The sequence below is a fragment of the Gavia stellata genome, chromosome 2 (genome assembly GCF_030936135.1).
Source record: "Gavia stellata isolate bGavSte3 chromosome 2, bGavSte3.hap2, whole genome shotgun sequence".
Lineage (NCBI taxonomy): Eukaryota > Metazoa > Chordata > Aves > Gaviiformes > Gaviidae > Gavia > Gavia stellata.
In genome coordinates, this window is record NC_082595.1 from 112,416,586 (window position 1) to 112,437,878 (window position 21,293).

General features: G+C 55.1%; 1 protein-coding gene across 1 annotated transcript in view; it reads left to right on the forward strand.

The window, feature by feature from the left end:
* Positions 1-20,363, forward strand: part of OTOF (otoferlin) — a 110,620-nt gene extending 90,257 nt beyond the window's left edge. Inside the window, exons 27-46 of the mRNA XM_059835914.1 lie at positions 538-657; positions 1,784-1,945; positions 2,236-2,398; positions 3,346-3,476; positions 5,027-5,056; positions 6,004-6,138; positions 6,549-6,615; positions 8,536-8,660; positions 9,318-9,452; positions 10,329-10,466; positions 11,722-11,849; positions 12,429-12,599; positions 13,168-13,328; positions 14,030-14,172; positions 14,685-14,773; positions 16,640-16,738; positions 18,575-18,816; positions 19,192-19,370; positions 19,547-19,647; positions 20,183-20,363. Of these exons, the coding sequence (XP_059691897.1) occupies positions 538-657; positions 1,784-1,945; positions 2,236-2,398; positions 3,346-3,476; positions 5,027-5,056; positions 6,004-6,138; positions 6,549-6,615; positions 8,536-8,660; positions 9,318-9,452; positions 10,329-10,466; positions 11,722-11,849; positions 12,429-12,599; positions 13,168-13,328; positions 14,030-14,172; positions 14,685-14,773; positions 16,640-16,738; positions 18,575-18,816; positions 19,192-19,370; positions 19,547-19,647; positions 20,183-20,363 (2,700 nt within the window). The remainder of the gene's footprint in view (positions 1-537; positions 658-1,783; positions 1,946-2,235; positions 2,399-3,345; positions 3,477-5,026; positions 5,057-6,003; positions 6,139-6,548; positions 6,616-8,535; positions 8,661-9,317; positions 9,453-10,328; positions 10,467-11,721; positions 11,850-12,428; positions 12,600-13,167; positions 13,329-14,029; positions 14,173-14,684; positions 14,774-16,639; positions 16,739-18,574; positions 18,817-19,191; positions 19,371-19,546; positions 19,648-20,182) is intronic.
* The last annotated feature ends 930 nt before the right edge of the window (positions 20,364-21,293 follow it).

Genomic DNA, 21,293 nt, shown 5'->3' on the forward strand with positions numbered 1-21,293 from the left:
GTGCTCGTCCAAGCCCTTTTTTTTCCCCCAACTTCCCTTGCAATGGGGTGGTTTCTTTAGGGGCTGGATCGCATCGGCTATTTGATCTCCCTTGTGCCCTGGGTTGGAAACGGGACCTGAAACCTGCTCCTGGGCTGAGCTTTTGGACCATTTCTGCATCTTTTCACACCCAGCCCAGGCAGATGCAGCTCCTTGCAGGAAGAAAAGGAGCAACCCTGGGGCTGGGGTACATTGGTGGGCTGAGAAGTTTGCTTTGCTGCTGGGTCTGTCCTGTGTGGAAGCACAATGCTGCCCAGCACCTTCTGCTCATGTGTATGCCTTTCCCAAAGTATGGGAAATACAGCTTTTCCCTATTCCCATCAGCTGGATGCTCAGCACCCCTTGTTGCTCCTGCACCCTCTGGGACAACACAGACCCAATGCATGACACCAGGCTGTGCCCATTACGGCCGAGACTGACAAAAAAAAAAACCTGCTTCCCAGCAGCTGAGCAACAGCTCAAAGGAACAGATCCTAATCCACACTGCATCTCTTCCAGATTGGCCCTGGGGGCAAGTCAGACCTGCCCCCAATTGATGGGCCCACAGACATGGACCGGGGCCCCATCCTGCCGGTGCCACTGGGGATTCGTCCGGTGCTGAGTAAATACAGAGTGGAGGTAATTAATTGCCTTGGAGCACCCAATTTTAATGTTCAGCATTGTGTGGGGCAGGAGAGCCCGTCCATGGGTGTTTGAAGGTCAGGAGGGACCTCTGAGGCTCTGATGACCAGCTGGGCACTGAGACCAGATGTCTGCACTGCAAGGACTGATCTGTGCTGGCCGAACAGGGAGCAAGGCTGCAGCAGCCCTAAAGGAACAGGGATGTAGATCACTCCTCCCTGTCTTAAATGTGGGCACCATAGCAAGTCTAGAGCCCTGCAGCAAATGGCATTTGGGCTGAGGTGCGACGCAGGGTAGATTAGAGGTACACATGTAATACATCTCCACCCACAGCAGTTAGGTGAGCTGCATCCCACCAGTCTCAGGCATCAAGGGCAGAATGCCTCCCATGTATCTGTAGATATCTAAAGGGTGATGCATCCAACCAGGGTCCCTCTCCCTTGGTTGTCTTGGTGGTGATCCAGGCAATACAGCCAGTGACGTTCATTGCACCATTCACCCATGGGTGTAGGTATCTCTGCTCAGGTGAGATGCTGCTGGTCTCTAAAAGGATCCTAGCTCCTGGTCTTCCACACATTTGCAGCTGGTTAAATAAATCGTGTTCCTCTGACGTCCAAGGTGAATACAGCTATGGGGAATCAGAAGGTGGAAAAATCTCAGTTTAGGGGAACTTTTTTTGGTCATGGTGGCAGCCTGTTGTCCTAAGAAGGGAGAGGCAAGTTTCCCCAGTGATACTGATATCAATTTGACAAAATGATGCCGGCGCTGAATCAAGAGCCACCGTGGGTGGACAAAGCTGGTCCAGTCCTGCTCTGTGGAGTCCCATGGCTAGAAAGGAAGAAAGGCAGAAAAAAGGGAGTGTCGAGGGCAGCAGGCTGGAGATCTTGGGCTGCTGCAGATCAGGTGTGGGGTGGATTATGTGGGGTGTCAGAGAGAGACCATGCTGCAGCCCTGAGCCATGTGGAGGAGGAGAGGATACCTCAGGGATCCCCCACCACCCAAGTGATGACATTTTGCAGCAAAGTCCCTGCTCCTGGGGGATGTGGAGAACATACTCCTTCGGCTCCAGCCAGGAGCAGTCCCTCTCACATTTGTGCTCTTCCTTCTCCTCCTCCTGCCCTAGATCTTGTTTTGGGGGCTGAGGGATCTGAAGAGAGTAAACCTGGCCCAGGTGGACCGGCCCCGGGTGGACATTGAGTGTGCTGGGAAGGGAGTCCAGTCAGCCCTCATCCAGAACTACAAGAAAAACCCCAACTTCAGCACTTTGGTCAAGTGGTTTGAAGTGGTGAGTGTTTCCTCTTTCCCCTGAGCCCTCAGCTGAAACAGATTTTCTGGAGCCCAAACCATGGCCCCTAGCCCCTTGCTTCAGTTTCCCCACAGCAATGGAGGACATGAGCTCCATCCCAGTTGGTGATGGCCTTTCTCTGAGGGCTCCCAAGCCATACTGGAGCTGCTCCAGACCTCTTCCTCCAACAGGATCCTTGTTTTAGTGCCTACTGGCTTTTCCAACCACCAAAGTAGACATCCCGCAGCCCACACCCAACCCTTGATAACCAGCATACCTTTGCTTCCCAGGACCTCCCAGAGAATGAGCTGCTCCACCCACCCCTCAACATCCGAGTGGTGGACTGCCGGGCTTTCGGGCGTTACACCCTGGTGGGATCCAACACTGTCAGCTCCCTCCGAAAGTTCATCTACCGCCCACCAGATAAGAAAGCCCAGCACTGGAATATGACAGGTACCAGGCTTGGGCCATGGGGACCTGGCTGGTATGGGTCATCAGTGGGGCATTGCGCACAACTGAGGGGCACAGACAAGAGGGAGATGGGTAGAGGGTTGTAAGGACTGTGGGATATTGCCTGCTTGTTGGTTAAGCAAGCAATGATTCGGGTTTGGGTCAAGCGGGTGAGAAGGCACAAGGTGTGAGGCCATGATTCCCCTTTGATTTTTTGATCTGTGGGTCTCACTGTGATAACTGCGTGCTCCCTCTGATACCTGTAAGACAAGAAAGGCTGGTTCACCTCTAACATCTCTGCAGCTTCATGACTTTACACTCCCCAAACATTCCTCAAGACTGGGAGGTGAATTTGCCACATTCCGTGCCTTCTGCTGCTATTATCTGAGTAAAGACTAGAAAGCTACAGATTGAGGCCACCCTCTCAATCCCAACCACCACCCATCTATCAGCACCCATAGCAAAAACCGTCACGAACCCACTTTCCCTGCACCCAGCACAGCAGCCGAGGGCTTGGTGAGCCACAGGAATTGCTCATCTCCTCCCAGTCCTTGGTGGAAGCAGAGGCACTCTTGGCTGGGCAGAGACAAGAGGTCTGGGGTGGGGGATAGCCAACGGCCATCCCTGGTTCCAGCCAGAGGTCTGGACCTGTGCTTGTGTCCATGCAAGCTGATACTTTCAGGGCAATCATCTTCTCTGCATCTTCTCCTCTGGAGGCTGGTGCAGATGGAAAAAAACCAATCCTTTCTCATCATCTGCTTTCCTTTGCTATGGAAAGGTTTTTAATCATGCTGTAAGGGTCTGTGCTCATTTCCACCTCTTTTCTTCTCGGACCAAGGCGTTGACACATCACTCCTGCATGAATCCTGTAGGATCTCACCTAAGCTTTCAGTTTCTCCTCTACACTATCCTTCTGTCTTGTTCTGCCTCTTTCTCTGTCCTCTGTCCAGCCAAACACCTCAACAGCTATCTGGCAATGGCCAACGGGGCCCACCGCTCTTGCCCCACAGGGGAGATCGTTGTCAATATGGAACCTGAGGTTCCCATCAAGAAGATGGAGACGATGGTGAAGCTGGAAGCTGTGAGTATCCGTATGTCAGAAGCACTTTAGCGTCTCTTTCCTCACTGAATTGCCAGTCGCGAAGGGATTCCACCCAAACGGAGGCCACCTTGTCCGGCTGAACGTGGAGTTGGGCTGATACCTGGAATGAAGGGCTTTGGGTCATTGTCAGTCCTACAAATTGGCCTCTTCTTGTCCTCTCTGAAATTAGCTGGTGCTTGCTGCCCGGAAAAGGGCTGTCCTGGGCTATGTAAATCAGACAGCTTTATGTTTTCTGTCAAAAACAGTCAGATGGGAATCAGCACCCATGAGCACAACCCTGTCGCTATCTGTGACCAACGCAGATGCAAGTGACCCACCAGAAATTCCCCATCGGCACAGCTGCAGCCATCCTGCCCTTTCAAAGCATCACGCCGTCGCTGCAAGCAGCCAGGGTCATGCAGATTTCCCTGATACTTTTTCCGTTTCACAATAGTTTTGAGACGTTCAGATGGATACGTCAGCTCCTTGAAATGCCCGTTCAGCAGTCCAGATGGGTGGTCAGCACGGTGTCACTGCACAACCCCTGTACAGCAAGGCTGAGCCGTACAGGACACAGCAGATGCGCGTGGCATGGAGCTGATCCAGCCACACAGAGTCAGTCTGAAGCAACCAAAGCTCTTTAGACCTATCATGCTTGCCCTGAAAATTTGGCACGCTATGCATTGGACAGGCAATGTGTCCCAGAGGCATGAGGCTTTGTTCACACACTGAATGTACCTGTGCCCATTTTCTTGCCCAGAGCAGGAATTTCAACCTCTCCTCATAGTCATTCCAGAGCTTCCGCCACAAAAAGAAACAGATTTCTTTCTGCAGGAGGCCCTTTGCAGCAACATGCACACACAACCCCCCCCAGGCACCCAGCACACGGGTGCTACAGGCATCTTGTGGGGTCCAAATATGCATGGCCCCTCACATGTGCGTGTTTACAGAAAGGCTATGGCACATACAAAGCCTCACAAGCACATATATACGGACACATACACCCCCCGCAAGGTCCCTGGTGCATTCCCATACGCACCTATGTGTAGAGATCCTCGTATGTGCCCAAGAAGCTGTATCATGTGCATCTGCTCACACAGCTTCGTGCAAGGGGAGCTACAGGGTGCGTGTGCATGGGTATGTCTGGAACGCCCCAGCACCCACATGCTTCTTGAAATCTATCACAGTAGCTTGCAGACCTTCCTAGACAGGCAAGAAAAGCTCCAAGAGAGCAGAGAGGGGTTATCCACGCTGAAGGACAAGGTGTCTTTCCAGACCCAAACCCTCACTGTCTGGGACTGTGGTTCTCCCTTAGCAGAGTGCAAGAGAGATGTCTCCCATGCGGAGCTGGGTTTGGTGTGTCACGGCAGACATCTCCCCTGTATGCAGAGCTTTTCCAGCCAGGGCTCTTCATTTAAGGCGTTCGGTTCCTTCGTCTTTGGGGAGCTGTCTGTGGCTTCTAACGCATGCGTGCGCCAGTGTGCATTGGTACTTGGCTGAGGCTGCGCTGCTAACCTGCTCTCCCCTTTCCCTTCCACCCTGGGCGGCAGAACTCGGATGCAGTGGTGAAGGTGGACGTGGTAAGTGATGGCTGTGCTCTGCATCCCTGCTCCCAACCCTCCACACCCCATCCTACCCTTCCGTGCAGCTTTCAACAGACCGTGCATCCTCACCAACCCCAAGATAGGTGGGGACCACCTCCCTTTCGTCCCAAGGCAGAGACAGACCAGCGTTGGCTCATCAATAGATGTGGCAGTGGCCTGGTTCCTGCAGATTGGGAAGCTCCTCTGGGCCAGCCCAACTGTCGCAGGAGGAGCAGGGCAGGCAGCACCCTGTGGGAGAGATGCTGGTTATTCCCACCACAGCCAGATACCAGCTGCAAAAGGCTTTATTGCACCACTGAGTGGACCCAGGGTGCTTTGCCGGGCAGAGGGAGGATTGCCACCATATAAGATTCAGGTGCCGTAGCCTGGGAAATGCATGGATGAAAGGGATGATGGAAAGGAGGGGATGTCTCAGGTGGGTGTTGGTCTCTTCTCCCAAGTGACAAGTGATAGCACAAGAGGAAATGGCCTCAAGTTGCGCCAGGGGAGGTTCAGGCTGGATATTAGGAAAAATTTCTTTACTGAGAGAGTGGTGAAGCACTGGAAGAGGCTGCCCAGGGAGGTGGTGGAGTCACCATCCCTGGAGGTGTTCAAGGAACGTGTGGACATGGCACTGTGGGATGTGGTTTAGTGGTGTTGGGTTGATGGTTGGACTTGATGATCTTAAAGGTCTTTTCCAACCTTAATAATTCTGTGATTCTGTGACTCCGACACTGTGTTTCTCTGGAGCCTTGGGCATCTTCCTTTGCTGCATTGTGCCTCAGTGTCTGCGGTTGTAAATGGGGGAACGTGCTAATGAGGCCACCCAGCCTGGAGGGTTTGGCTTCTCAGGTGCTTCACCCTACCACCTCTGCACTTCAAGAGACATTTTGCTTTCATCTGATCCCTCTTCCTCTCTGTCTTTGCTTCCCTTGTCCCTACAGTCTGAGGAAGAGAAGGAGAAAAAGAAAAAGAAGAAGAGAGGAGGAGGAGGAGAGGAAGTAGAAGAGGAGGAGCCAGACGAGAGCATGCTGGACTGGTGGTCCAAGTATTTTGCTTCAATTGAGACCATGAAGGAGGTGGGTGCAGAGCAGAGAAGGGGTGTATGTGGAAGGGAAGAGGAAAACGTTTCCTGCCTGCGAGGTCTCACCTATTTCCAACTAATTCCAAAGGCTTGGGGCTGTGCTGCTTTCCTCAATTACCTTGCCTGACTGTTGGCAAGGCTTTTTTTTTTTACCTGGCAGAGCTGAGCAGGATTCCTCTTTCTTAAGTTGTGCTCTGGGTGGACTGGTTTGCATTCAGGCACGGGTATTTAACAGCATCAGTGCTCAAGGCTGCACTGAGCAACTTTGATTTCTCCAGCACTGCCAGAACCTTGCTTGTGGCTCAGAGGGGAAGAGAGAGCTGTGACCCTGAGTTAGGCATTTCCAGTGAGCACAGAGACCTCGGTACAAACACTCACTCCCTGTTCGCTTCATTTCTCCCCCAGCAACTCCGGCAGCAGGAAGCAGCCGCAGCAGAAGTGGAGGAGAAGGAAGAAATGGAGATTGCAGAAGGTAAGCAGGTTGCAAAGGAGAGAGGGAGCATGACAGGGAAAGGTAGGACCAGGACTCCTTTTGGTGCTTGGGCATCCCTTTCAGAGCCTGCCGCTGCTCTTCTGCCAAACCAGATGCTCACAGCGTGTTGTGTATCCCCGTGCAGGATCAATTGTTGTGAATGCAGGCCCAGTGTGGGCTGTGTTGGGTTAAGAAGCTAATGCCAGGTGAATCCAAATCGGGAGGAAGGCCATGTGCAAGTAATGTGGACTAGTGGCCAGGATCCATCTTATTGTCCGAGGACACTTTTGTGCAAATCATAAGTCATTAAAAGTCCTGTCGCTTTGGCCGTGCAGATGTGTTAGCTAGAGGACTGTGTGCTTGACATCTGTTGAGCATGCCAAGTCATAGATACTTCTAGACCACCTTCGTGGAGTTTTCCAACCTCGTTTTGCAGGAGGCTTAAAAATATTTTTTTAATTTTGCTCCAGTTTTGCAAAGGAAGATTCAGCCAAGCAAAAGGTCTGGGATTCATCTAATCTGACTGTTTCTACCTGCATGTAGAGGCCTCTTTGTCTGCCGTTCTAGCACAGGCAGTGAAAAATAATATGCACTTTCAGGGCAAGTTCTCTGACTTATTTTCAATACTACATTACGATAAGATGAATTGTGCCCTAAATGCGTTATTCTCTGAAGGGAATCCGGGGTCTGTGGCTCAGATGGGGTGTTGCAGATGTCTAAAGTTGAGTGAGACAAATTTTGTACCGCAAGTGATGTGGGCCAAGAATATTGTTGAGTTGGGAGATGTTGGTCAAGGGTGACTTTGTCCATTTGCAGCCTGGAGGCTCCTTGCCAGTCCCACCGGTGGGGCTTGGAGGGGTTTCCCTGAGGACTTTCACCCATGCTCTCCCATGTCCCACGTCCCCATGACAGCAGGTTGCTGTCATGCCCAGGCAATGCAAAATCCGTTAGCTGAGAGAAACACAGAGCCTGGTTTCTTTTGGAAGACTAGTCTTCATATGACGAGAAAATGAGGCTGGGTCTTGCTGAGCTCGGAGACAACTCTGAGCAGCTTCTTCCTGGGCTTGCTGTCACGGCAGGGTTGCTGGGGGGTGTCTTGTGTCCCTCGTTGTTTTCTCTCTGTCTTCTGAGAAGAGTCCGTTTCCCCTTGGCGCTCCCATTCCTTCCTCCTTTCCTCTTCCACATTAAGTCTTTGTCTGTTGTCATCTGTCTGTCCCCATCTGCATTGCCCAGCAGTCATGAAAGCTGGCAGAGGCAGTGAGGGATGGGGATTGTAGAGGGGTGGGAGAAGTTTTCTTTGAACATTCCTTTCCAGGCAGCCTGTTCCCAGTTTAGTTGATGTCCCTGGCCGGTGGTTGCTCTGAATACAGACCCTAACAACCTGTCATTGCTGCTGGTCATGGGCAACACCTCTTTAAGGGCAGCAGCCTGTGCTCTGGTGCTGAGCATCAAGCACTGTCCCCTCTGCAATACCTAGGCTGGGGTTTTATTCTCCAGGCTGCATACAGCAGGAAAAGTCTCCAGTGGAAGGAAGAAAAGGAGATGCTGTCGGCAGGATCAGGTCTTCTGACTGCTATTGAAGCTAGACAGAGCCTAGCACTCTCAGTCCATGCTTTGTAGTCCTCTAAATGACTTCTGCTCGGGTCAGCTCTGGAAGCTCCTGGTACAGAGACTTCTGGGCTCCTGGAGATGCTGTGAACCTGGGTAGCAGTGGTCAGAGTCAAGGAAAGACAGGAGAGGGCTGGGGTGGGAGCTGCAGGCAGTAGCAGCTGTCAGCTTTCATGTTCCTCCTGTTTGAAGGACTTTGATCAAGTCCCCCCTCCCTGTCTCTTCCACTCCTCCTCACCCTCATTTCCATCTCCTCCCTCCCCGCTGCTTCCCCTCGGACTCAAATCAAACTTGATGACTCTTCCATGAAAGGCTCCAAGGGTCAGGCGAAGAACAAGGAGAAGTCCAAAGCACCCAAAGACGAGAAGAAAAAGAAGCAACAGTCAACCCCCGAGCTTCCCGAGAAGAAGAACAAGCAGAAGATTGACGAACTGAAGGTGTGTGAGTCAGCAGGGGAGAAGGAGACCCTGCCTGCTCAGTAGCAGGCTGGAAGTCTGGCAGGATGGTAGTCCCAGCCACCCGGAGATCAGAGCAGGATGGATCAACCCTGCCTTGAGGCACCTTGCCTATCTGAGGGGTATCTAACCCTAGGTGAGATGTGCCTTGGGACTGCCAGCTTCTCTCCATAGTTTGAAAGAGTCAGAGGTAACAAGCCTTACAGAAAAGGGTTTGCCCTGGGATAGGATCATCCTTGGGGCAGCTTGGATGTGCCCTGGCTGGAGGGGGAGTTTTCCAGCCTGGCTACAGCTGGCCCAGCCAGGACTCGGGGCGGGGATGGGCTCTGTTTCGATGTACTGGCCCGTGGTGTTTATCAGGATTGATGTAGTCTGTGATTCTGGGGCTCAGAAGGGGTTTGAACCTGGGTCTTGCACAGAGGCGAGGACAGCAGCATCGCCCATTCAGCTGAGCTTCCCTCTTGTACATTATCAGTTCGGGGAGGTGCTTGTGGCATCAAGGTCCAACCCAATGACCCTGGAGATCCTTTCCCTTCCTTGAGAATTGGGCATTGGGAGCTGAGGTGTCCATGTTCCCTCTGAGTTGCCTCGGGCAGTGACAATATCTTTTCCTCCCCTCCTTTAACTCTGTCATCTCAGGTCTTCAACAAAGAGCTGGAAACAGAGTTTGACAACTTTGAGGACTGGCTGCACACCTTCAACCTGCTCCGCGGGAAGATCGGGGACAACGACGACAATGCAACAGAAGAGGAGCGGATAGTGGGGAGGTTCAAAGTGAGTTTGGTTGCTGAGTCGGGCCAGGGCAGGGGCAGCTTGGGGAGCCCTTGCCAACAAGTTTCTCTGCTGAAGCTGGTTTAAGAGGAAGAGGTTGGATGCAATAGAAACCAATTTGCATTGACCCAGCTGCAGGCACCTTGCAGGGAGAGAAAGGCTCCCAAGATAGCCCCAGAAATCAGATGGCTTCAAAGAGTGCATCCACAGAAGTGGTGATCTGCAAACAAGCAGATCCTTGATGACTCTTACAGAAGACCAAGGGAAAAGCAGCTCCCCTTTCTTGCCCGCTGTGGAAATAAGTCTTGCCCTAGGTTATCTCTGTGAACCATTTTTCACCAATACCAGTCACCTGGGCTCATGGCCATGTTGCACCATTGCCAGGACCCAGGCACTGTAGGACCACATCTGTCAGCTATAGGATCCTTGAACAAGAACCTTTTTGAGGGTGGGATCCTGGCCTGATGAAGCTTGTTGATGCCAGTTTTGCCCTTTGTTTGCCTAGCAGAGGAGACGAGCAGGCAGTTCCCCACCTTAGTGAGGATCAGATGTTTAGGGAACATAGAAATCAGCAGTGTTTCATGTTTTCCAGCCCATCCCTCATCAACGTTTTTATTCCCATTGCTTTTGTCCTGTCAGTTTTACTCTTGGAAATCCCTGTCCATGAGCACCTTGCTAGCCTGATTCCTCTGGAGGCCTCCTTCCCTTTGTCCAATTCTCTGCTCATGGTTGCAACCCCTGAAGAGGTTCTTGCGCAGTGGAGGAATTTTCCAGATCTGGCCTGTCTGCTCCAGGACGTGGCTAGAAACAAGGATATTAACTGGGTCCTCAGGAAGGGTGGTTTGGGATGGGTTTGCTTACTGCACTCCCTTGCACTAGGGCTCCGTGTGTGTCTACAAAGTGCCGCTGCCTGATGATATCGCCAAGGAGGCAGGATACGACCCCAACTTCGGCATGTTCCAGGGGATCCCCAGCAACGACCCCATCAATGTGCTGGTCCGAGTCTATATTGTGCGGGTGAGTATAACTGTGTGGCGTGGCAAGGTGTGATCTTGCGCTCCCTTCCACAGGGCACAGCCAGGAGCTGGTCCCAAAGATGTAGGGATGATGGGTTTTAGCGCTCAGTGCATTCAGGGCCAAGGATGCAGCGTGAGCAACTCATTGATGGGGACTTGAATGGTGTCTCTATAGCTGGGCGCTCCAAGCACTGGGAGCAAGCCAGATCCAAGCTCCTGCCAGATCCAGACACCTCTCTTCTGGTATGTAGGATGGACCAGCATGTCTGTCCTAGTGCTTGAGTCAAGGTGAATAATTTGGATCAGCCTGGACTGCGAGGTGCTGGTTCCTTACACAGCCATGACACCTCAGTGAAGCATATGCAGAGCAGAATGGGAGCTGGCAGGCTCTAGTAGATCTTGTTGAAGGGCATGGCACCTCCTTGAACATGTGCTGAGCGGTTATTGATCTGATCCAGCTAATGCACATTTCTTTATATATGGAGTGCGCTCTGGAAAAAATCCTTTCCCGACTCCTAAACTAGTCATCCTTGTGTCCCCAGGCATTTGAGAGGGATGTCAGTCCTGCTAGAAGCACCTGGGCTGCTCTTGTTCACCACCTTGTCCCGGTGTTTTACAAATGCAACCTACTTTTGGCTGCATTTCCCACTAGCCCGATTCTCCATCCAGTGCCCAGTGGGGTAACGAGTCTCCCATCCATCACCAACAGACTGAGGCTGCAATGGCAGACACCAGCCTGGTCAGCACCACCACCAACCAGGACCGGCTGGATGTGTCCTGCCATGGGCGTCTGCTGTTGTGTGCCATGAGGGAGGTTGGGACTGGAGAGTTTGGGGATACTCAGCCCCCTTATGGGGAGAAATCCAGAAGCCCTTGGACCTAATGTAGTGAGTGGAGAGAACAAGAGGGGAAGGGGAAAGTTGTCTTGACATCTTGGTCAGGTTGTTGCTCTGGGTCTTTCTTTAGAGGAGCCCGTTTCTTTCCACGGACAAAAGAGATGCTAAAGGAGACTGTGGCTATGTCTCTCTGAGGGGACACAGCCAGCCCCAACCCATCCCCAAACCAGGACAGGGATTCACACAAGGCAGGATTTATCCCCAGTTTAAACCTAGACACTGTATTTGGAGAGAACAAGGTACTTAGCCGCATGCCTATGGCCAGGCAGGGCCAGATGGTCTCAGGGATGGAGAATGGGGCCACCCCTGGGTTCTTTGCTACTATGGATGGCACTGATGTGTCTCCTCTGTTCCCTACAGGCCACGGACCTTCACCCAGCTGACATCAACGGGAAAGCTGACCCCTATATTGCCATCAAACTGGGGAAGACGGACATCAAGGACAAGGAGAACTACATCTCCAAGCAGTTGAACCCTGTCTTCGGAAAGTGAGTTGCCCCAGCCCCGTTACCTGTCTGCACCTGGAAGGGGTGAGCTAAGCCTGAGCCAAGCTTGCCAGCCCTCGGACCTGCACCCTAGCTGTCCCACAGCTGCTGCTTGGGTTCAAAAGACGGGACTCATCACACAGAACTTTCCTTGCAAGCGGTGTAGGCATCCTCATTTAAGCCATCTGTCCTTTGCCAGTGGTATGGTCAATATAGCAAAGGGTGTTTAAGGGACATCCATATCTGACCAAGATTAAGTACCTACTTCAGGAATCATTAGATCTGAACTCCCATGAGGGTACGGCCTGGATCTCCAGCGACACACAAACTTAGTTTCACGGCTATTGACATTGAGGTCAAGCTATCACCCTGTGCCACCTCCTGTCTAGGGCTGCTGGATCTGAAACAGCCTGTGCAGAGGTTTAGTTAAAACCCCTACCTCGAATGTTCTGCTGTGGTAGATGAAATTAAACGCTGTCCACAGACTGGAGCAGACCCACCTCACCCACGTGTCTGTCCTGAGTAGCATCCAACCATTCAACAGCTTTTCTCTTTCCCCTCACCTGCTTTCCCCTGGTCTAGATCCTTTGACATTGAGGCCACCTTCCCCATGGAGTCCATGCTGACAGTGGCCGTGTACGACTGGGACTTGGTGGGGACTGACGACCTCATTGGAGAGACCAAGATTGACCTGGAGAACCGCTACTACAGCAAGCACCGAGCTACTTGTGGGGTGTCACAGACTTACTCCATGTACGAGCAAAGCTTTCTCTGCCCAGCCTTCTGCCTGGACCCATGCCTGTCCCATCTTCCACACCAAGCCTAGATCTCCTGCAGGAATCTCCCTGCTTTATTGCCTGCTAACGGAGGAGCCTGTGCTGTACCCTCAATCTTAAGACAGGGTTTGTGACCAGCACAGCAGGGCAGCAGCGGAGCGGGTTGTAAGGAGCCCAGGGCAGGGAGGAAGGGACCGAGGGGCACTGGTGGGACTGGGTAGAGGGGTGAGGCCAGAGCTGGAAGAGCAGCAGGACCAAAGGAGCAATGCTGAGCTCAGGAGTCGAGTGGGGTGTGCTGGGGATTTCAGGTCTGAGTCAGCACAGAGTAAAGGGGCTGGGGCGGAAGGGTGTTAGCGAAGTGTAGAGAGGGGGCACAGAGGGACCTAGTCTGCTCTGAAGTTCCGTGTTTGCTGCCTTAGATTCTTTTCCAGTGAATCCTGGGTCCTTCATGGCAGTAGCATTTGTTTTGCCAGCAGAGGGGAAGAAAATCGCTTTTTCCTACACATCTTGCTACTACTTCACTGACCTTGCCCTCCTATTCACAGACATGGTTATAACACCTGGCGTGACCCCATGAAGCCCTCCCAAATCCTGTCCAAGCTGTGCAAAGAGGGCAAGGTGGACGGGCCTCACTTTGGGCCGGGAGGAAGAGTGAAAGTTGCCAACAGGGTCTTCACCGGCCCCACGGAGATTGAGGATGAAAATGGTACCTGCCCCATGGGATGATGGTTGTGGAGGGGAGCAGGGGTCTGGGGTGTCCCCTCATCATCTGGAGACAGATGTAGTGGCCCCATCACCCCAAAGCAGTACTGCAATCACTCTGCATCCACCACCTTAAATAGCCCTTCCAGTATGTGACAAGTTAGATGGTGTCTTTTAGACCACCCAGGTCAGTGGGTTGCTCTTAGAATCACTCATGGGCATCTGTGGCATAGTATCACCAAAGCTTTGAAAACTTGCTCCTGGCAGTGTATGCCCAAAGAGCAATGAAGACAGCCCACCCTTGCCTTTCCAGGGTTTAGGAAGCCATTCTCCATGTAACTGCATCCCCAAACAATGGTTGTGTCCCAACGCACTCGCATGTGCCCAAGAAAGACGAAGGCAGGCCGGGAGGGGTGCAGAAGAGGAGGAGAACATGGTCAATGGATATGGAGCTTGTTCAGCCTGGGAAAAGGCAGACTGGCAAGGGGTCTGGACCTTCTGTAAATGACTGGGGTTAGAGAGAGGAGAAAGAGAGGAGTTAGGAAGTGTTGGCTAAAGGACAAATTCTAAGCAAGGAAACGGAGAGGAGTAGCTTAGCAGGCAGTTCTGCGCCCTTGGAGCAAGGGTAGAGGAACAGAGTTGTTTTCTGTCCCTGGTGTCTCTCCTCCCAGTTCTCCAAGCTCAGCCCTCCCTTTGCCCACGCAGGTCAGAAGAGGCAGACGGATGAGCACCTGGCCCTGAGTGTGCTGCGCCACTGGGAAGACATCCCACGGGCAGGCTGCAAGCTGGTCCCCGAGCACGTGGAGACGCGTCCGCTGCTGAACCCTGACAAGCCGGGCATCGAGCAGGTCCTCAAAGTCCTAGAGCAGAAGCGGAGGTGGCCCACGCTGCAGAGCCTGCAGAGCCTCCGAGCAGGGAGCAGAGATGTCAGCTGGGCAGACCAGCCGTAACCCACCTTGTCGTGGGCAGCGGAGGTGGGGGAGGCACCCTGCAAAGAGTGGCACTTGGGCATCAACAGCCCTTAGCGGTCGCCTGTTGACCCTAGCAGGCTAAACTTGCAATGCCTCTCCTGCTCCAGCCTGCATCTATTTCCTACCCCCAAGTCCCTTGGTCCCCTGACTCCCCACGCCTGCGCACTTCGACACTACACCATGCCAGGAGACGCTTCTGCAGCGGGCGGAAAAGGACTCATGGCATGGGGGAGCCCTGCCTTGCCCCATATCTGGCAGGGTTCAGTGCTGCACCCCTGCCCCACATCTGGCACAGCCAGACTGATGTTGAAGGGCGAGGGGGGGACACTGCTGGGTGGAGGGGGCAAGGAGGGACCGGGGGAGATGACTGCACCTCTTCAACCTTGCAGGGTCGCCTGGAGATGTGGGTGGACATGTTCCCCATGGACATGCCAGCGCCCGGCCCTGCCACTGATATTTCCCCCAGGAAACCAAAGAAGTAAGGAACCTCCCAGCCAACCAGCCCCAGGGAAAACTCAAGGCTGGGGATGGAGCCCTGCTTCTCCCCTCTCCGGCTGCTGCTCCATGGCCCAGCCCAGCCCTCTGCCTGGGTGCCTCGACCATGCTGGCATTGCCAGAGATCCCAAGACTGGAGGCATTGAGCGATGTCTTCCCCTTCCAGAGCTGCTCCTGAAGGGTGGTATCCCGCCTCTTCCATCCCCTGCAGCTCCCTGATCTCTCTCATTTGTGCTGACTAGGAAATTAAACTGGTACCCAGTGCGCCCAGCCCTGACCCCCTCTTGGCAGGGGCAGGGTTAGCCCAGGGCAAGGCACCCCCCGGCAGTTTGGATGGGCCCTTTCCAGGAGGTGATGGCTGGAGCCCAGGGCAGGGAAGGTTACTGGGACAGAGTTGGTCAATCCAAGCAGGACAAGAGCAGGCAACGGGCAGTGTAATAGAGAGTTCTTCCCTCCCCACCCTGCCCTCTCCCAACTCATTTAGAGAGAAGAAAGACATTCCTTCCCTCGGCATCCCTCCTAGCCCTGCCTTACCCTGTGTCCTTGGGCCCCTTTTCCCACCCCCACGGCTGGGATACAGGGACAGCACTGGGCATCCTGGTGGGAGCCTCTCGCACTCCCGCGCCCAGCAGACGATGCCTTGGATGGAGAGAATGTCCCTTGATCCCAGTGGGCTGCAGATGGGGTCTGAACAGCCGGGCAGGCAGCTGCAGGAATGCTGAGGCCAAGAGCAAGGTCCAGACACCAGCACGGACTGGAAAAGCAGAGGGTTGTCTACAGAGCAGCCCAGGTCAGCCGTGCTCAGCAGTGACCCATGCGCTGGAGCTGAGATGTTCCTGTTGATGGGCTGAAGAGAGGGTTTGCAGGTTGATAGCCTGGTTATCATCCTAGGATTTTAATCCATGGCCTCTGTCTTTGCTGGGAGCACCGGGCACCGCCTGACACTGGCTGTAGGTGCTAGGTGCTGGAGGGGCACAGCACGGGACAAGCTCCCATGCATGGGAGAAGACAGGAGGGCTGGAGGAGATGGCAGGATTCCCACAGATGGGCTCAGCCAGGGCCTTGCCCAAGGGAGATACCAGAGGAGGTGGGTCAAGGAAGCTGTAAATCCCCCTCCCTTCACCTGTAGGACTCCCTGGTACATCTAGCGATGTGTTGTGCTTGTGGCCGCGCGGCTGCGTTCCTCTGCCACCGTTCCCCCAGCCTTCCTCCAGCCTTCCCACCTCGCAGCTGCGCCCTGCGAGGAATCCTGGCTTCTGCTCTTCCTCTACCCGCTCCCACCGGAGCTGCTTTCTCCGTCACCAAAATTCCCAACCAAGCCCAATGTGACTGGGAAACCCCGGTTTGCTGCACACAAAAGGCAGCGCTGGGAATATCTCGGAGTCTCTGAACCCGCTGGATTCCTAAGGAGGACTGTGGTGCTCAGCGGGCTGCCCTGGACATGGGAGGGGGGTTCACTTCCGAGGGCAGCGACGAGTCCCCCCCATTCCCAGGGGAGGACAGCCCTGCTGAGCATGGGGGGGAAACCAGGAGCAGAGCTGGCCCCAGACTGTTTCGCAGACCCTGTTTTAGCCACAAATCTACCAAAGCCTGAGCCTGGGCTGTCCCCTCGAGCCTTTGGCTTGGGCGTTGCAGAGGGTCAGAGCGGAGGGAGGTAACGCTGCCCTTGCTCCGCTTACCCTACGCTGATGTGCAGAACCCCCTCCTGTTCCTGCCCTCATGATCCCTCAGGTAAGTTCCCTGCGAGCAGTTCCCTGTGGTCTCGGTGCCTGGCCCCGGTTTCTGGCAGTGTCACCCCATTCCCTCCTGCCCCTGTGCCTCACCTCCTTGTCTCCCTTCCTCCTGCCAGATATGAGCTTAGAGTGATAGTGTGGAACACAGACGAGGTCATCCTGGAGGACGATGACTACTTCACTGGCGAGAAATCCAGTGACATTTTTGTCAGGGGGTAGGTACAGCGCAGCATGCCAGCGTCACCTCCTGTGCTTCTCCTGGGGAGGGATGCTAGTGCTCGCTGGGGTCCCCGGGGTGGTTTTGGGGTGGGGAGGGGGGGTACGACATGGACGGTGGTGCAGGGTCAGATAGCGCCAACACTGCCGTTGTCTTCTGTGCTGTTTCTTGCCTCTCCGTCTCTCTCTTGGCTGCATGACCCTCTGCGTGTGCCTGGTCTGGCCGCCCAGCTTTGAGCTGTGCGTTATTATCTGGAACACTGATGAGGTGGTTTTGGAAGATGATGCTTCCCTGGCAGGAGAGACGGTGTCTGACATCTGTATTGGGGGATAACGACCGAGGCCTCGCTGCTTGGTCCTGTCTGCCCCTCTCTCCCTTTTCAAGCTTGTCTTGATGCCCCCACTTGGCATTTCAGCCTTGCAACCTCCAATTCCAGCATCTGGAGCCAAATTGCGGTTAGTTCCCATCTCTGCTTCACTCTCACCCAGCAGTAGGGGAAAGCCCCTTCCAAAACTTGCCTGTACAGAGATGAGGGGACCCACACCCCCCATAGCCCAATTCTTTACAGGACCTCAAATCAATGCAACGGCATTTCAGGCTGGGGGCTGACTACGTGGTGATTTCCCACCACTCTGCCAAACTGCTTGGTGCTTTCTCTGCAGCCTCTCCAGCTCAGCCCCGGTCTCCCCTGCTTGCACCTCATGCTGCTCTCAGAAAAGTGGGTCTGTTTTGACATCTCAGGTCCTACCAGCCCAGTGGCTTTTCTGCAATGGCTCGGACTCTGAAATGCTCCAGCCCTTCCCCATCAGTGTGGTGGGGCAATCACTTGACCTTTGTGTTTTGGGGAGCAGAGCAGGGAATCGGCACGCTCAGAGCCTGAGCGAGCAACCCTGCGTTGGGTGCCCGAGCATGGCATCGTGTCCCTCCTGGCTGCAGCCCCTCAGGACAAACAGATGCACAAAAAACCTGAGAGCACCCCGGGGAACGGAGATGCCTTGGCTCATCAGAGAAAGGGGCTGGGGGGCACTCACAGTCTTTAAAAGAAAGCTGTGTTCCCCTGGGGCCCAGACTTGCTGGTATGGACCATCCTCCATGTCCCTTTTGCTTTGGGAATCCTGCTCACTGGAGCCAGAAAATTCAGGGCACAAGCACGTGCAACGGTAGGGTGGGCATGGCCACCCCATCTCCCAGGGCGGCATGACGGGGACCCCGCTGTCCCCAGTGACACCGTGCCCACGGTGCCTGGCTGAGCTGGGCACTTCAGGTCCCTTCGCTGGAGATTGGGTCAGCAGAGACAACCCCACCTGCCCGCAGCAGTTCCTAAATACCTCTGAGGGGCTCAGACAGATGTGCCCAGACACGGGGAGCCTGCGGTGACCAGCACAGACCGAGCTGCCTCCGCACAGACAGCTGCCATCAGGGGAGGCCAAACTACCCCGCGGTGGAGTGAGAAGGTCTCCACAGCGTCCCCTGGGGCTGTCTGCTCCACCAGTGCGGGATGGGGACATCCTTCCAGCATGCTCTGCTCCAGCGATGCTCCTTGCTCCTGTCCAGCTCTGTAACATCTCCCTGCCCAGAACAAGACCACTGCTTGCATTTCTTGCTCTCCAACCCACCCGGTTCCCTCTAGGGCTCTCCTGCCCCCGTGCCCATGCCACCCCTTGGAGATGCCGCGGTGGTGATTCGAGCAGACACAGCCCATTGCTCACGCCTTTTAGGTCCTTCCAGTCTGTCCATGCCTTGCTGGCCTGGAGAGGTCCTGGCTGCAGGCACAGGATGGTCCTGTGCCCTCTCCTTCCTCCTGTAACATCTGCCACCCCTCTGGGCTCCGCAGGTGGCTGAAGGGTCAGCAGGAGGACAAGCAAGACACGGACGTCCATTACCACTCACTCACGGGTGAAGGCAACTTCAACTGGCGCTACATCTTCCCCTTTGACTACCTGATGGCAGAGGAGAAGATCGTCATCTCCAAGAAGGAGTCCATGTTCTCCTGGGATGAGACCGAGTACAAGATCCCAGCTCGCCTAACCCTGCAGGTCTGGGATGCTGACCACTTCTCGGCCGACGATTTCCTCGGTAAGCGGGGGGTCCGCTGAGCTGGGACCATGGGGCAGTCAGCAGGGAGCCCACGGCTGGACAAGTAGGGAGCAGTGTGGGATGAGACAAAGCCTATATGGGAACAGAACCTGGAAGGGCAGCTCTGCTCCTCAAGTCCACAACATCCTACAACCCCCCTTTAGATGCTGCTGGTAAGAGCAGGCGGGATGAGAGCCCTTGTCTCGGTTGCTGCTGTTCAAAGGCTGCTCCTGTAGCAAAGACGTCGGCTTTTTAGCTCCGAGAGCTAGTTTCAGAAATGCTCTCCAGGACAGGAGATGCTGGCCCAGCCCACCTCCAGCCAAGGACTCAGCATTTTGGGGGTGCCAACATCTGTGCTCCCTATTCCCCTGCCAGGGGCCATCGAGCTGGACCTGAACCGCTTCCCCCGGGGAGCCAAAACGTCGAAACAGTGCAGCCTGGAGATGGTGACGAACGAGGCAGAGCTGCCCATGATCTCCATCTTCAAGCAGAAGCGGGTGAAAGGCTGGTGGCCGTTCGTGGCCAGAGATGAGAATGATGAGCTGGAGATCACCGTAAGGATGGGGACAAGGGAGGGATTTTGCATCCTGGGGACCGCACTCTTTGCAGACACCCTCCACCCTCCCCGCACTTGCCTCTGTTCCCTCAGGTCCCCTCTGTCACCTCGTCTTGGGGGGCTTGAGGTGGGGAGCATTGCCTAGGTCTCAGCACAACTCTCTGCTCCCTGCAGGGGAAAGTGGAGGCTGAACTGCACCTCCTGACTGCAGAGGAGGCAGAGAAGTCCCCCGCCGGGCTAGCTCGCAACGAGCCTGATCCACTGGAGAAACCCAAGTAAGTAGGAAACCCTGCTCCCCAGCAGGCACCTGGGCTTCGGGGAGACGCTGTGGGGTGGTCCCCGGGGAGGGAGGCGGGCATGGGGAGGCGAGGAGGGGTTGCACTGGGGGATGTAGGAATGAGGGTCATGGGCAGAGCCATCTCTACTGGTTCCCCCCATTGCCTGCTATTCACTGCCCCGCTGCTTTTCCTTACTCCATTCCTCCTCTGCCTCTCTTCTTGGCTCCATCCCCTTTCCTTGGCCTCCCGCCACCTCCTCCTCCCCTCCGGTCCTCACCACTGGATTCCGGCTTTGACTGGAATCCTCATGCTCCCTCATCCACCTGCATTACTCCATCTGGCACATGTCATGCCAGCTCCCCTTGTCCACCCTCCCGATCCTCCTGGTTCGGCTCCTTCACTCTGTGCAGGCTTACCCAGGGAAGGGGGTCCTGCACCTCCCTTTGCCCACCGTGTCCGTTGTTGCGTTGCCGGCTGCGCATCCCTTCTCCACGGCCATGGCATTAACGGTGGGTATTTGCTTCCCCTGCAGCCGTCCGGACACGTCCTTCATCTGGTTCCTGAACCCGCTCAAGTCCATCAAATACCTCATCTGCACGCGCTACAAGTGGCTCATCATCAAAATCGTGCTGGCCCTGTTGCTCCTCATCATGATCGCCCTCTTCCTCTACAGCATGCCGGGCTACATGGTCAAGAAGCTGCTGGGAGCGTGAAGCACAGGAGCCTCCCCCACGTCCCCAGCCCCGCGTCAGCCCCTTCTCCAGCTCCATGCCCTTCTCCTCCCCACAGCCTGTCAGCAGCCTCAGGGGACATCTCCTCCCTCCTGCTGCTGCTGGGGGGCCTCCTCTTTGGCGTTCCTCCTCTGCAGGTCCCATTTGTGCCTTTAGTCCCAGAGAAATGGGGCTGGAGGATGGCGCCGATCCCAAGACTGTGCATCCCTCACCAGGGCTGGTGGAGGTGCCCAGGTGGCTACTGCGGGGCAACCAGGCTGGGGGGCTTGGAGCCCTTTGCCCACTGGGGTCATGGCAGGTGCCCTCCCGGGAAGCTCAGCCCCCGGCCCAGGGGAAAGGGAGCGAGAGTTGGGGCTGCATCGGAAAGAGGGATGGAGCAGGGACCCGGGACAGCGGGGGACACGCCAGCCCCACCAGCGTGGAGGCGGCACGGAGCAGCCCCAGCGCCTGTCCCCACTACCAGCACTGTCCCAGCCCCACTCCTAGCTCTGGAGGTCACTGTCCCCCGGCGTAGGGGCCCGTACCACCACGGGGGATACCAGGCATCGCGCCCCACGCGCCACCCAGGCCCTGCAGAGAGCCCTGGGGCTGTTTAAGGGGCACCGACCCAGGGTTAAGGGCTACCGACCCAGGGGTGCTGGTGGCTGGACATCCTCGGGGGCTCACAGGGAGCCAGGTTCTCCGGCAGAGTGTGAGCTCCCTGTGGCCTTCTTGAGTCTCAGTTTATTTTGTTTGGATTGCTATGTATTGCGGCCGGAGTCTTTCTTGCTGTGTGTATGAGGGAAGGGCTCTTTTCTCAGCTCACTGCCACATTCCGCTCTTGAAAAGCACCTTTTCTCAGCTTCAGGTGTGCAAGACCCTCGCTGAAGCACTGAGGAGATCTCGGGGTCCTTTTTAGGATCCTACTGCTTT